Source organism: Taudactylus pleione, unplaced genomic scaffold (genome assembly GCF_031769625.1).
Source record: "Taudactylus pleione unplaced genomic scaffold, aTauple2 ptg001351l, whole genome shotgun sequence".
Classification (NCBI taxonomy): Eukaryota; Metazoa; Chordata; class Amphibia; order Anura; family Myobatrachidae; genus Taudactylus; species Taudactylus pleione.
Genome location: NW_028285751.1, coordinates 1,175,001 through 1,190,703, shown reverse-complemented (window position 1 = coordinate 1,190,703; position 15,703 = coordinate 1,175,001). Strand labels below are relative to the sequence as shown.

Here is a 15,703-nt window from a genome sequence, read left to right as displayed (position 1 = left end):
TAGGATGTCTGAGTCTGTATAAGAACAGAAAGGTGAAGATATGCAGAGACTAAGTATATAACTCAATGGGTAACTGACGCATCATGCCAGCTTAGAACATGGAAGGATGGTTGGTTGGCGCTCGCTGCACTGTGTGCACTGGTGAATAGTTGGAAGGCGGCGGTTGGTAAAGTGCACACAGAGTGAACAAGCTGCCCAATCACTGGCTCTGAGCACAAGGCCTGTGGATGTGAATAGCTACTGGATGCTGTAGCGGATGGAAAGTGGGCAGATGGGCAACAGTGCATCAAATTACAGATAATCTGATTCAGGAATCCATTCAGAAGGCCTCTCGCCATATAGTATACTGCACATCACATGGGATCCCTCTGCCAGCCTGAGCCATCCTCTGCCAGCCTGAGCCATCCTCTGCCAGCCTGAGCCATCCTCTGCCAGCCTGAGCCATCCTCTGCCAGCCTGAGCCATCTGCACCATATCCTCACACTACCATCTGTACCATACAGTATACTGCACATCACATGGGTGTCTTCATTCCTCTAGTGCACAGGTTCTCAAACTCTGTCCTCAGGACCCCACACAGGGCATGTTTTCCAGGTCTCTTCACAGAAACAAAGGTGAAATAATTATAAACACCTGTGGATCTTTTAAAATGTGTCAGTGAGTAATGAATACACCTGTTTACCTGCTGGGTGACCTGGAAAATGTGACCTGTGTGGGGTCCTGAGGACCGAGTTTGAGAACCTCTGTTCTAGTGCCAATCTCATCGCCAACAATTCTTGATCCCCCTATGGCATAATTCTTCTCCGCAGGGGATAATTTACGAGAAAAGAAACCACAAGGATGATTCTTCCCATCTTCAGCCACTTGAGACAGTACAGCTCCCACTCCCACTGAAGAGACCTCAACTTCTAACGTGAAGGGTTTCTCAAGTTGTGGTTGACAAAGAATTGGAGATGTGGAAAAAGTTGTTTTGAGTGCTTGAAAGGCAGCCACCACTGCAGGAGGCCAACGAGACTGATTAGCAACCTTCCTAGTGACAGCCGTGATGGAGGCAACAATAGTAGAAGAGTTTACATTGAATCTCCTATAACAGTTAGAGATAATTTAGAGAAACCAAGAAGCTGTTGTGGCCAGTCTTAGATGGCTCTTAGCTTCTCTGGATCCATTTTAAGGGATTTTCCTGATATGTGCCCCAAAAATGGCAAAGAGGACTGTTCAAAAAGGCATTTGGAAATGTTCCCATATAGATGATTTTCAAAGACAGGATAAAACCTCTCTGACATGTAGACGATGGGATTACAGGTTCTCTGAAAAAATGTAAATGTCGTCCAGACAGACTACGACAATTGTAAAGAACATCTCGGAAGATTTCATTAACATAGCTCTGAAAGACTGCAGGCGCATTACACAAGTCTAAAGGCATCACCAAGTACTTGTAATGGCCGTCTCGTGTATTAAAAGCGGTTTCCACTCATCCCCTGCCTCTTTAATAAGGATTAAAGAATAGGCTCCATGGAGATCCAATTTAGTGAAAAGAGATGCTCCACAGACATTATCAAAAAGCTTTGAGATTAGTGGCAAATGATATCTATTTTTTATTGTGATTAGATTTGTGGCACCCCACCAATACCCTGTGTTCTTACCCACACTGATGTGCCTCTATGAAAATGTAAAGTATTAATGTGACTCCTGCCATTGTCTAATATAGGGCATGATTTAGCTGGTTTCATTAAGGTTCAGGGACTTTTTGCACTGCCCCCTCAGCGGTGGTGGACGTTAGGGGACCAGTGAGTACTGTGGCAGGCTCAAGGATTTGAACCAGAGAAAGACGGCAGTTGGCGGCTGCGCTGTGGTGAGGTAACTGCCAGTGGGAGCAAAGCTGCGCGTTGTGTGTGTGTCACCGGATTCCCAGTGACCGGGGGGTTTCTCCTGTGACAGGCACTCGGTGGGCTGCAGAAGAAGGTATCCAGTCAGTTGGGGAAATCAATGGCTACAGATAAAGAGGACATCTTGTCTGCCCTCAGTTATTAGTTGGAGCCAGTGTTAGTGTATGGTACAGGTCGGTAGTCCTGCTTTACCGTCCACACACAGCCCAAGTCCATATTAGAGAGGTTTTTACCCCCACGGGTCTTCTGTCCAAATTAGGACAAGGCCCGAGAGTTTCAGAAGGTAGTGCACTCTATGCTCCAGGCTGGGGTCATAGTGCTAGTTCCTTGGTCTCAGGGGGGATTGGGGTAGTACTCCAATCTTTTTCTGGTACAGAAACCAAATGGGTCCTACCGTCCAATACTCAAACTCAAATCTCTCAACAAATTTTTGAGGGTTCCACGGTTCAGGATGGAGACCCTGCGTTCCTTCATCCTAGCGATGGAGCCTGGGGATTTCATGGTGTCATTAGATATGCAGGATGCTTACCTGTATATCCCCATTATCTCAGCACACCAACACTTCCTCGGGTTGGCAGTGGTCAAGGACCATTTCCAGTTTCAGGCTTTCCCTTTTGGTCTGGCCACAGCACCTAGTGTGTTCGCCAAAACTATGGCAGTCATGGCAGCTCACCTGCAGATGCAGGGAGTCCGCTTGTTACCCTATCTGGATGATCTCCTGCTGCTGGCAGAATCTCCAGAGGTACTTCAGCGCCATCTGCACCTGACAGTGTCTGTATTGCAGACTCGCGGCTGGATGAGAAATTGGAAGAAGTCCTCCTTGGTACCATCACTGAGGATGCTCCATCTAGGAGCTCTGTTGGATGCCCAACATCAGAGGATCTTTGTAATGGAGGAAACGGTCTCTGCGTTACGGCAAAAGGTACGCCTTTGCCTGCGCAGTTGCCGGGTGTCTAGTCACTTGGCAATGAGGCTCTTGGGTTCCATGGTGTCGGTATTCGACATGGTGGAGTTTGCCCAGTTCCACTCGAGGCCTCTGCAGAAGCTGATCCTCTCCAAATGGAATGGGTTGCCCCACCAGATAAAGACACATTATGGTGCTTTCTCCGGAGGTACGGCTGTCTCTAGCCGGGTGGCTACAGACTGCTCACCTGCACAAGGCGCGCCCTTTTTGGATAGCGGACTGGGTCCTTTTGACGACTGATGCCAGTCTCCGTGGCTGGGGAGCAGTGACGGGACCACACTTCTTTCAGGGGAGGTGGACTCCAAGAGAAGCGGCACTCCCAATAAATATATTGGAACTAGGAGCAGTCTTCGATGCTCTCCAGCAAGCAAGACATGTCCTGCAGGAAAGACCCGTGGAAGTACAGTCCGACAACGCCACCACGGTGGCTTACATAAACCGTCAAGGAGGAACACGCAGTCAGGCGGCTCTGACAGAGGTGTCCCGGATCCTACTCTGGGCGGAAAAACACCTCACCGCAACATCGGCAGTTTTCATTCCAGGAGTCCTCAACTGGGAAGCAGACTTTCTCAGCTGTCAAGACGTGCATCCAGGAGAGTGGTCTCTTCACCAGGAGGCATTTCAACTACTGGTGAACAGGTGGCCTCCCGACACAACAACTAGTTGCCGATGTTCGGGTCAAGAACAAGAGGCGCAAAGGCGTGTCTAGTGAATGCTCTGTCAGTTCGGTGGACCTTCCAGTATGCGTATCTCTTCCCTCCATTCTCCCTTCTTGCTCGAGTGATACGCAAGTTCAAGCAAGAAGTCGGCACGCTCCTGCTGATAGCTCCAGCGTGGCCTAGACTGCATTGGTACGCAGATCTTCAGAGTCTCTCAGTGGACGCTCCGATGCTGTTGCCTCAACGTCAGGACCTGCTGTTGCAGGGTCCTTGTCTTCATCCGGACCTGAGTCAGCTGTCTTTGACGGCGTGGCTATTGAGACGGCCATGTTAAGGTCCAGAGGTTTCTCTGGCTCGGTGGTTAACACCATGTTGCGAGCTCGGAAACCTTCTTCGGCATGCATCTACCATCGAGTATGGCGTGCTTACGTTCCATGGTGTCGCCCTCGAGGGTATGCTTCTTGGGCATTCCAAGTGTCCAGGGTTCTGGATTTCTTGCAGGCAGGCTTCGATAAGGGTCTTCGCCTTGCCTCGCTGAAGGTGCAGGTATCTGTCCTATCGGTGTGGTTTCAACGTAAGATTGCTATGCTCCCTGATGTCCGCACCTTTATGCAAGGTGTGCTACATATTCAGCCTCCCTTTGTTCCACCTGTGGCACCTTGGGACCTGGCTGTGGTCTTAAGGGTCCTTCAGGGGCTGCCTTTTGAACCACTGGGTTCAGTGGAGTTGAAATGGCTAACTATTAAGACTGTTTTCCTCCTGGCTATTGCTTCAGCAAGAAGGGTCTCAGAATTAGGAGCTCTCTCCTGTAGACCTCCTTTTCTAATATTTCACAGAAACAGGGCAGTGCTTCGCATTCGGCCTGGTTTTCTTCCAAAGGTGGTATCTAGTTTCCATATCAATGTGGAAATTGTTGTACCAGCCTTTAATTCACAGGACCTGTTGGCTGGTGAGGCCACTTTGGATGTGGTGCGGGCTTTACGAATCTATGTAGACCGCACTGCTTCCTTGAGGAAGTCGGACTCCTTGTTTGTCCTTTTTGGCTTTCACAAGGGAGCTTGCCCTGCCACTAAACAAACTTTGGCAGGATGGATTCGCCTGGCCATTTCTGAAGCTTATGTTCATGAAGGCCTTCCTGTTTCATCTTCTGTTAGGGCTCATTCCACTAGGTCTGTGGGTCCTTCGTGGGCAGCTCGACGTGGCACCTCAGCGGTTCAGCTTTGAATGCAGCCGTGTGGTCATCTGTCCATACTTTCGTACGGTATTCTGCATTTAATACCTACGCCTCTCAGGATGCTTCCTTCGGGCGGCGGATTCTCCTTACAGCACAGGAGCGTCCCCACCCTGCTTTGGGACATCCCCAAGGTATCCTGTGGATACCCTATGGAACCTGAAGTAGAAAATATGAGATATGGTAAGAACTTACCCTTGTTATCTCTCTTTCTACGAGGTCCATAGGGTTCCACAGGACTCCCGCCCTGTCGCACCTGTGCTGCAGATGGGCTTTGCTCTGGTCACCGGTTTTCTGTCTCCCTTTGGTGAGAGTGTGATTCTTGTGTGTTCCAGACTGTCTTCTCTCTCTCTCTTTTTCTTTTTTTTTGCTCCTGCTCCGGCCTATGGCTTGTTACGAAACTGAGTAGCCTGAGGCTCGGGGGTGGGGTATAGGAGAGGGACCCCAGTGCATCCTGGGAGGCTGAAAATTTAACTCTGTGGTGCCTGGATGTCTTCCGCCATCGCCTATACCCCAAGGTATCCTGTGGAACCCTATGGACCTCGTAGAAATAGAGATAACAAGGGTAAGTTCTTACCATATCTCATATTTTTTTGGCCCCAAGGTTAAAGTTAATATATTAATTGCCTTGTTCTATGTAAAATATTGTTGACACTGTGATCTGTTACTAAGTAATGCTTTAAATTGGTTGTAAGTATAAGAAGTTTGTTTTGCTATACAAGTGTTTTATTATAGGTATAATACAACCGTATAAGTGTAATATTACAAAGCAAAACAAGACTACTCAGTCAAGTTTCCAGTTAAATAAATTGTATAAAACATTATTGTGGTGAAGGTTATTAGATATTGTAATATTTTCTGTGTGCAACGATCCTGCCTACTTGAGTATCACAGATTCAGCCCACAAATAGTCTATGAAGGGTCTGAGACCCCCGTCTTTCTTTTCGACGAAGAATAATCCGGCCCCAGCAGGAGAGGAAAATGGTCTGAGATAATGAAACCTTTGATTATTGATGGTTCAATGTACACAAACTTTGTCTAAGGCACAAATTATTAAAGATATTGTATAAAAATTACCTTCAGGCTGTGTGTATAAGGTGTATATAACACATAAATGCATTCTGTGTCTATATTGGGGGTCCCATTCCCAAGATATGTCATTATGATTTGCAAATATTCCAAAATACGAAATATTCAGTTATCCAAAATACCCCTGGTCCCGAGCATTTTGAATATGGGAGACTCAACCTGTATATACGGCCACGAGATGGCATCTTCCCGGGGATTAGATAGATGCCACAGTCCCAAGGGCGATGGGGAGGCAATTTGTCCGCAGCTTTTTAACAAAAAAAAATCTGAGAAATCTTGATATGATTTTGGTAAACGAGAATCTTATTTAGAAGTCAATTGATCAAATGAATGAAGCTTCAGGGAAGATTCGGTAGAAATTTGAGTTTGCACATGTAGTTGGCGAAAATCGATCTTTGGAATGTTCTTCACGCCCTTTACTAGCCTGCTGTTCTCTGTGGCACAAGTCAATTTTAATACATAAAGATGTTACATCAAATAAGGACTCTGGAACATCTTGAGAAGCTAACTCATCCTTCATTCTCTCGGACAATCCGTGAGGAAATCCTGCCCTCAACGCCTCATCATTCCACTTTAACTCAGAAGCGATCATCTGAAATTGAACCATGTATTGGCCCACTGTATGTGTCCCTTGTCGAACTCGTAGGAGATCAGAGGAAGCTGAGGCATTCCGGCCTGACTCATCTAAGATTCTTTTGAAAGCAAAAATAAAACTTTCATAAATGGGGATGAGAGGATCAGCTTGCTCCCATAATGGAGAGACCCAATCCAAGTCAGTTCCGGATAGTATGGAGATGATGTATGCCACCTTTTGACCTTGGAGTGGGGAAATTCTTGGGCACTATTGATGAAGCCCCGTCAGAATCTGGGGTTTCCATCAAAGCGCTCAGGAGAGGCTAACTGTAGACCAGATTTTTGAGTTACTGCTACCGGAGGATTTACTGGACAAATCCAGAGAGCAGGAAGTATAGTGGCCAAAGTTGACTGAATGGAGATTAATTGACCAGAGAGTTCCAGGAAATATTGAGCCACCTGATGCTGTGCTGCCTCCTGATTCTCAATGTGAGAGGTGAGATATTGTAACGCCCGTACACCCTGAGATCCTATGGCTTCCATTGGGGCCTGTACAAACTGTCACGTTCGGGCTATGGTGATTCTCTGTAGGAGTAGTAGAAGACGTGGACCCAGGTTGAGAAAGAAACCTGAGGTGAGGGGCCTAGATATATGCCTTCCTCATCCACAAGTACCGGATGTTTGCTAGACCTGACCAAAGGTGCAGAGTCTAACTTACTGGGAGGTGTTCACCAGCAAACCCAAGCGGGATTTGGGTTTAAGCTGCATGCAGCAATCAGGTCACTGCCCTTTTGGTCAGGTATCCAGCACAAGTGGAAACACTATTTCAGGAAAAGCACAGGAGAATGATACTGGAAGCTTTGCACTGGGGTGATGTACTGGGTACACACTCCATTGATCCAGGTGCAGGCTGGCACAGAAGGATGACACTAGGAGACTGCCCTTTGGTGACTTACTGAGTACATACACTGTGGTTCCAGGCACAGAGCGGGCACAGGAGGATGACACTAGGAGATGGTACTCGGATGATGTACTGAGTACATACACTGTGGTACCAGATACAGAGCGGGCACAGGAGAATGACACTAGGAGATGGTACTCGGATGGCGTCCTGAGTACATACACTGTGGTACCAGACACAGAGCGGGCACAGGAGGATGACACTAGGAGATGGTACTCGGATGATGTACTGAGTACATACACTTACATTAGCTTACTTCACTTCCATTCTTAACCTACCTAGTATTATTATTTTTACCTACCTTTATGAGATTGCAAGTCTTTGTACATAGACACTATAAATCTTAACCTATATCACCTCTTCACCCCTCCTCCCTATAGTAAACCTTCAGGGAGTACAATCTCCAATGGTCAGCCACTTATTGATATTTGTCCTTTCACAGGTTCCGTGCGCTGGTCCTGACCCTGACCTACCTTCTCTACTGCAGTTTCCATCTGTCCAGGAAACCGATCACCATTGTCAAGGTACAGCCGTGATATGATTTCTGTGATGATGTAAAAACATAGAATTTGAAGGCCATCTGGCCCATCTAGTCTGCCCCTTCTTTTTTTTTTTTTTTTTTTAACCTTATGGAAACATTATTTGAGCCTCAGATCTGTGTAAGGATAATCTTGTTCCTATAGCAAGCATGCATAAATTGCTCTGTCAGCCTCTACCACCTCCAATGGGAGGTAATTCCACTACTTCTCTTTCTGTGAACCCTAATTTTCCCTCAGATTTCCCCTGATCCTTCCTCCCTCCCCCAGTCTGCATGTCCTCGTGTTCTAATCCTTCTCTAACTAGGACACCCCCCCTCAGGGCTGTAACTAGTGGTGCTGATGCACAGTACACAGGACCCTGTGGGTGGCACCATCGCTTCTCCACGACCCTTGCATATGGCAAGCGGGGAGCCTGAATGGCGCCATGCTGCCAGGATCACTGCTGCAAAGCCACCCAGAGCATCCGCTGGACTTTACAGAGATGGGCACTCCATCCTGGGCTGTTTTTCCCGGCTGTGCCCCCTCTGCACGACTTCAAGCACTCAGGGGTGTGGCTGGCACAGGACACCATAACAACTTTGTACGGTGCTGTCCAAACTATACATATAAAGATCTTTAGTCTTTCCCGGTAAGGTCTGTGCTGTAAACCTTACACCAGTTTAGTTGCCCTTCTTTGTACAGGCTGTGAATTATTAATATTAATAGGCAGATATAGCCTCCAGAACTGAACACCGTATTCTAGATGAGGACGTACCAATGACCTATACAGGGGATTATTACATGTTTCTGCTAGTGATTCCTCTCCCTATGCAACCAAGCATCTGACTGGCCTTCCTCATTCCTTTGTTACATTGATTCCCTGCCTTTATCACCTGTGATGGTGACACCTAGATCCCTTTCCTCCTCAGTAGCTTCCATTATAGTGCCTATTATAGTGCCGTTGGTGCAAGTGAATTTCATTTTTTGGCAGCAAACTGTAGTTGCCTCGCACTTGACCATTCTTTTAGCTTGCCCATACATGGCCTGCCTTCCAGTAATGGCCGGGAGGCTTCCAAAAATCAAGAGGTGCTCTCAAGCACCTGGAAGGGTGGGCAAGTTTCCCGAACCCGACCACCATCTAGTCACCAAGCACAATTAGGTGGTTGGGAGGGGGCATCAAGAGCTGGCACGTTTTGCATCACCTGGGATCTCTGCACTATACAGCAGGGGGTGAGCACATTGTGACGCAACGCTGTGGCCCCTGCACAGCTCACATCTTGGAGGGGGCAGCCAGAAATCATTTCTTTTACCCCTCCTTATGTGTCTACCCTGTGCATCTTTTGTGTCATCTGCAAATAGGCTTCGTTTTCCCTTCAATAATATTTACAATGACACCAAAAAAAAAAGCACTGGTCCCAGTACAGAACCCTGGGGTACTGCAGCAGTGACCTTTCCCTCCTGGGACTGCACTACATTTACTTCAACTCTTTCCTTTTCTGCAACCAAGTTCTTATTGTTATCTGGAAGGTCGGGATCAGTATTGTTGTTGTTACAGGACTGGTTTGCAGGCACAGGATCTAGGGGGCATAGTGGAGCTTGGATTACACACAGCGATGGTATTGGTATCCGGATAGAAGATCAACAATGCAAAGGTCGACTGTCAATGGGTTATCACCAGATGGTCGACCATTTGTACCACACCCATTTGTATTGTACTAACCTGCAGGAGTACGTACCACTAGGGGGCGTAGTGATGCTTGGCTTACACACACCTTGTGTATTGTACTAACCTGCAGGAGTACCACTAGGGGGCGTAGTGATGCTTGGATTACACACACCTTGTGTATTGTACTAACCTGCAGGAGTACCACTAGGGGGCGTAGTGATGCTTGGATTACACACACCTTGTGTATTGTACTAACCTGCAGGAGTACCACTAGGGGGCGTAGTGATGCTTGGATTACACACACCTTGTGTATTGTACTAACCTGCAGGAGTACGTACCACTAGGGGGCGTAGTGATGCTTGGATTACACACACCTTGTGTATTGTACTAACCTGCAGGAGTACCACTAGGGGGCGTAGTGATGCTTGGATTACACACACCTTGTGTATTGTACTAACCTGCCTACCCCATCTGTGTCACCCCTGTTTGTCTGCCCCTCCCCTTTAGAATGCAAGCTCTTATGAGCAGGACCCTCTACCTCTTGTGCTTCTCCTTCTCTACTTTCATCTACTTCTTATTGCTGCTTATCTGGGTGTTATTGTTGCTAATATAGAAGTGTATGTTATCCATGTACTTGTCCTGCATTGTATTGTACTGTAAGTCACTGGTCACCTATGTGTCTATGTACTGTGTAAGGCGCTGCGGAACGCTTGTGACACCATATAAAGGATGAGAATAATAACCTGAAGGAGTGCCGCTAGGGGGGTAGTGTAGCTTGGATCACACACTGGTTGGCAGGATCACACACTGGTTGGCAGGATCACACACTGGTTGGCAGGATCACACACTGGTTGGCAGGATCACACACTGGTTGGCAGGATCACACACTGGTTGGCAGGATCACACACTGGTTGGCAGGATCACACACTGGTTGGCAGGATCACACACTGGTTGGCAGGATCACACACTGGTTGGCAGGATCACACACTGGTTAGCAGAGAGTAATGGGTATTTGAGTCTTCTTTGCAGTGACGGTGAAATCTATTCTCAGGGAGAGTTACACAAACACTGTTCTGAGCCCAATGAGATTGAACCTCACAGCTACAAGGAGTTTGTCATCTTGAATCACTCTCCCCCACACCCTGTGGACAATGCCTCTCGCTGTGGCTGGGCCCCATTCGGTGAGACCTTCTAATGACGTCTATTGTTTGTCTCTGGCAGATTACACAGCCATAATGGCCTCTGTCACTCACCTTTCCCATCTCTCTCAGATAAAAAGAACTATAAACAGTTACTGGGGGCCCTGGACTACTCCTTCCTGTGTGCGTATGCAGTGGGCATGTTCCTCAGGTGAGTGAGGGCGTCATGGACCAGTGTTATATTGTGGTCACCAACAGTCCTTCAACATTTTCTGTTCCCGGACTCAACTCCTGTATCATATGTCACATATCCTATGATATAATATAATCACATATAATGATGTCGCACATGATATAATATGATATAATCACACATGATCTCACAAATCCTATAATGATATAATATAATCACACATAATGTCACACATGATATAATCACATATGCCACACATGAGATGATATAATCACACATAATGATGTCACACATGATATAATCACACATAATGATGTCACACATGATATAATCACACATAATGATGTCACACATGATATAATATGATCTCACATAATGTCACACATGATATAATCACACATAATGATGTCACACATGATATAATATGATCTCACATAATGATGTCACACATGATATATGATATAATCACACATGATGTCACATATCCTATAATGATATAATATAATCACACATGATGTCACACATGATATAATCACATATGTCACACATGAGATAATGATATAATCACACATAATGATGTCACACATGAGATATGATATAATCACACATAATGATGTCACACATGATATAATCAAACATAATGTCACACATGATATAATATAATGATGTCACACATGAGATGATATAATCACACATAATGATGTCACACGATATATGAAATAATGTCACACATGAGATAATATGATATAATCACACATAATGATGTCACACATGATATAATCAAACATAATGTCACACATGATATAATATAATGATGTCACACGATATAATATGAAATAATGTCACACATGAGATAATATGATATAATCACACATAATGATGTCACACATGATATAATATAATGATGTCACACATGAGATAATATGATGTAATTACACATAATGATGTCACACATGCCAGTAATACGCTGTTCAGGGCCATGAAATGAATTGTTGCCCAATGAGACAGATTTGTGATTTGTGTTCCTGCACTTTAGACATTTACAAAATAAAAGTGATAAAGTAAAATAAATTGGGAATACATTTACTGTCGTATAATAACATTCAAGTGACTGTTTAGGCGCGAGATTTAAAGCGCCAATTTGTAAAAGTTGATCATGTGGAGAGTCTCAAATTTCTACACAGAAAAGTCATTGTCCCTATCCACTAGATGTACAGGGTGTGTACTCGCACTAAGCCGTGGGCTCACGTAAAGGGGACCTGAGACCACTCTACAGCGAGTATGATTATATACCGTAATAAGAGCAATGTATGCTCCCAGAATAACACTAATGATGGGAGACATGACAAATCCTTGTGGCTGACACATTTCACACATTGTAGATCTGACACATTTCACACATTGTAGATCTGACACATTTCACACATTGTAGATCTGACACATTTCACACATTGTAGAACTGACGCATTTCACACATTGTAGATCCGACACATGTCACACATTGTAGACTGACGCATTTCACACATTGTAGATCTGACACATGTCACACATTGTAGATCTGACACATGTCACACACTGTAGTCCGACGCATTTCACACACTGTAGAGCCGTTCTGATTATTTACAATATATAACTTTTTCTTTCTTCTCTCAGCGGGATGATTGGGGAACGTTTGCCCCTCCGGTATTTCCTCTCTTGGGGCATGGTGGCCAGTGGCTTCTTCACCATTCTCTTCGGATTAGGATACTTCTACAATATCCACAATCTGACCTACTATATTATCATCCAGGTGAGCATTGAGTCTAGTGCAAAATCTGTCTTACATGGTCACACTTTAAATAAGAGTATCTCCTCCTGTATGGAGGGGGGGTCTGAGTTTATCTTTGCTGGGACATTGTCGCTATTTGTGCACTTGTCATGCTATTAGTCGTCATGGGTGCGCACTTGGCCAGCCTGTTCTTGGTGCATATTTATGAGTACGTACAACTCTGCATAACCCGCCATTTTGTGACGCACTCTCACTGACCTTTGCCACTGTGAGCGCCCCGTTACAGTCCAGTTACACCTCATTGGTTGCTAGTGGAGGTGAGTATGATTCTGCATAATGCATACTATGGTTGCAAAGGGGTAAACATTCTGCATGAGGCCCATTGAGGGTATTCTTGTACTACAGTATATCAGTTTTATTTCTCAGCGTATTCTGCAGCCATGTACACTGGGCGTGTTTCGCTATTACCATCAGATGAAATTGCTCTTATTGATACTCTATGGTAACGTTATTATTGGGCAGATGACATCCAGGGTACTGCACGTCCAGGGTGTCAGGACCCTCGGGTGCAGGGGCCAAGTCTTACTGAATACTTACTGATTAAGTTCTCTTCCCAGGTGCTAAATGGTTTGGTCCAGACCACGGGATGGCCCTGTGTTGTAACCTGCATTGGAAACTGGTTCGGGAAAGGACGGTAAGATAGGGGGGGAATTGAATTGGCCCAATGGGCTGTGTGTAATAAAAGCTTATCCCTGATGGCAGGAGATGGCTGCGGTTTCCTCACTGGTGGGGGCATGGTTTGGGATGGCAAATTGTAACCAGGTGGAGGCTTGGAGCTTCGGCAGCAGGTTACTCCCTGGCAGGGGATACAAGGGGTTAGGTTACTCCTTGGTGGTGGAGAGCGGGCAGAGGGTTATTTCTTGATGGAAGGGGGAGGAGGGGAATAAGTATGAGGTAGGATAGCTGTGATACTAATGTTACCCTGTAGGTGGCAGCAGTAAATGCCATAATCCTCACCAGCTGATGGACCAGATTTAGAGACTCTTTGTTTGCTGGTAGTTTCAGGTCTGACGTGGCTCATTAGTATCTGTCATGTATTATCCACCCTTTAGTAACCATTCTCTCTCTCTCTCTCTCTCGCACACAGGAGAGGCCTCATTATGGGCATATGGAACTCGCACACATCCGTGGGGAATATCCTGGGTTCTCTGATCGCTGGATTCTGGGTGTCTACATGTTGGGGAATGTCCTTCATAGTTCCCGGCCTAATAATCTGTGTGATGGGCGCCATCTGCTTCCTCTTCCTCATAGAGCGTAAGTGACCAAGTTCATCTCTCTGACTATCCTGCTCCTCCTGAGCGACAAATCTGTAAGGCGGCTGCAGGTGGAATTATATTACCTACATAATTTATAGACATACATGGATTTTACTGGAATTATACAACCTTATTCTAAACTGAAGGGATTTATTTTATAGAATATGGAATTAAATTGTCTTGCTCCAAATTATTTCCACATACAAATTTTTCCAATTTTATTATTGTTGAATGTGACAAACCAGCAGCATTTAATGTCTTCTCCCATATTCCGTCAATGGTAATTTCTTCTGTTGTTGTGGATTCACATCTTGTGTATGTTGTGTCCTTAGATCCCCGGGACATTAAGTGCGATGAGCTCCATCTGGTAATTATACTCTGATTAGACTCTGTCTCCTTCTCTTACAATCCGATGTAGCCATTTGTTATGAAGTGTTTTTTACCTTACCACTAATCCCAACCAGCTCTGTTCTGGGGGTCTCCAAGCCCAAATCTTCATCTTTACTCCGTCTCCAACCTTTCTACCCCTCAGACCAATCTTTCATCTTACTATCTTGTATCACTATCTCCTCCAAATACTGCGCGTAACGTAACTTACAGGGGTGTTCTCCTTCTCAGGCCCCCTCCAGTTCTTCATGTAATGGATTTAAGATCCAGAACCAAGTTTTACGAGCTGAAGAGTCCGCACCAGACAAGGTAAAATATAACTAAATTATGTGCTGGATGTCACAGACTTGTATACAGCCAGAATGTCCACACCTGATTTTAGGGTTAGGCTGCGGTTAGGGTAAGGATTAGATTAAGGTTAAGCTGCGGTTAGGGTAAGGATTAGATTAGTTATATACTGCGGTTAGGGTAAGGGTTAGATTAGGGTTAAAATGCGGTTAGGGTAAGGATTAGATTAAGGTTAGGGTAGGAATTAGATTAGTTATATGCTGCGATTAGGGTAAGGGTTAGATTAAGGTTAGGCTGTGGTTAGGGTTAGGCTGCGATTAGGGTAAGCGTTATATTAGGGTAAGGGTTAGATTAGGGTTAGGTTGCTGTTAGGGTAAGGGTTAGGGTGAGAATAGGGATGGGGTAAAGGTTAGATTAGGGTTAGACTGCAGTTAGGGTTATGTTAGGGTGCAGATAGTGTAAGGGTTAGATTAGTGATGTGCTGCTGTTAGGGAGTTAGATTATGGCTGGGGTAAGGGTTATATTATGGCTGGGGTAAGGGTTATATTAGGGTCAGGCTGTGGTTAGGATCATATTATAAATTCATGGGAAAATGCATTGTCCATATCTGCCGTAACTAATACGCCGCGGCAGTGAGTGAGTTACTGGCTGCAACAACTATCAAAATTCACATGGACAACACTATGTAGTGTCACGTTGTTAATGTCTACATTCTAAATTATACATTTTTATCTACCAAAGTGCTAGTTGTCAGTGCGTTGTCTACACCTGTACCGAAGTAATTCCTGCCCCTGTGGTAGAGGCCGGCGGGTGTTTCCTGCCCCTGTGGTAGAGGCCGGCGGGTGTTTCCTGCCCCTGTGGTAGAGGCCGGCGGGTGTTTCCTGCCCCTGTGGGCAAAGTCTTGCATCACTAACGTTTCCGGCATTTTTTGTGTCTTTAGGAGACATTCTGTGCATTCTACTTTGAGTTATAGTATAATGTTCTGTATCACTGGTGTCCCGTTCGGGCTATGGTGGTCGTCTGCAGAGGGATTGGAAGACGTGAACCCAGGTTGAGAAGGGAATC

At 45.6% G+C, this 15,703-nt stretch overlaps 1 protein-coding gene across 1 annotated transcript in view; it reads left to right on the top strand.

Moving 5' to 3' along the window:
* The window catches only part of SLC37A1 (solute carrier family 37 member 1), a 155,244-nt gene that overhangs the window by 30,555 nt on the left and 108,986 nt on the right, over positions 1-15,703 (top strand). The window contains exons 3-10 of the mRNA XM_088463376.1: positions 7,806-7,887; positions 10,599-10,728; positions 10,819-10,897; positions 12,533-12,668; positions 13,265-13,341; positions 13,795-13,961; positions 14,296-14,330; positions 14,582-14,659. Coding sequence (XP_088319502.1) covers positions 7,806-7,887; positions 10,599-10,728; positions 10,819-10,897; positions 12,533-12,668; positions 13,265-13,341; positions 13,795-13,961; positions 14,296-14,330; positions 14,582-14,659 — 784 coding nt within the window. The remainder of the gene's footprint in view (positions 1-7,805; positions 7,888-10,598; positions 10,729-10,818; positions 10,898-12,532; positions 12,669-13,264; positions 13,342-13,794; positions 13,962-14,295; positions 14,331-14,581; positions 14,660-15,703) is intronic.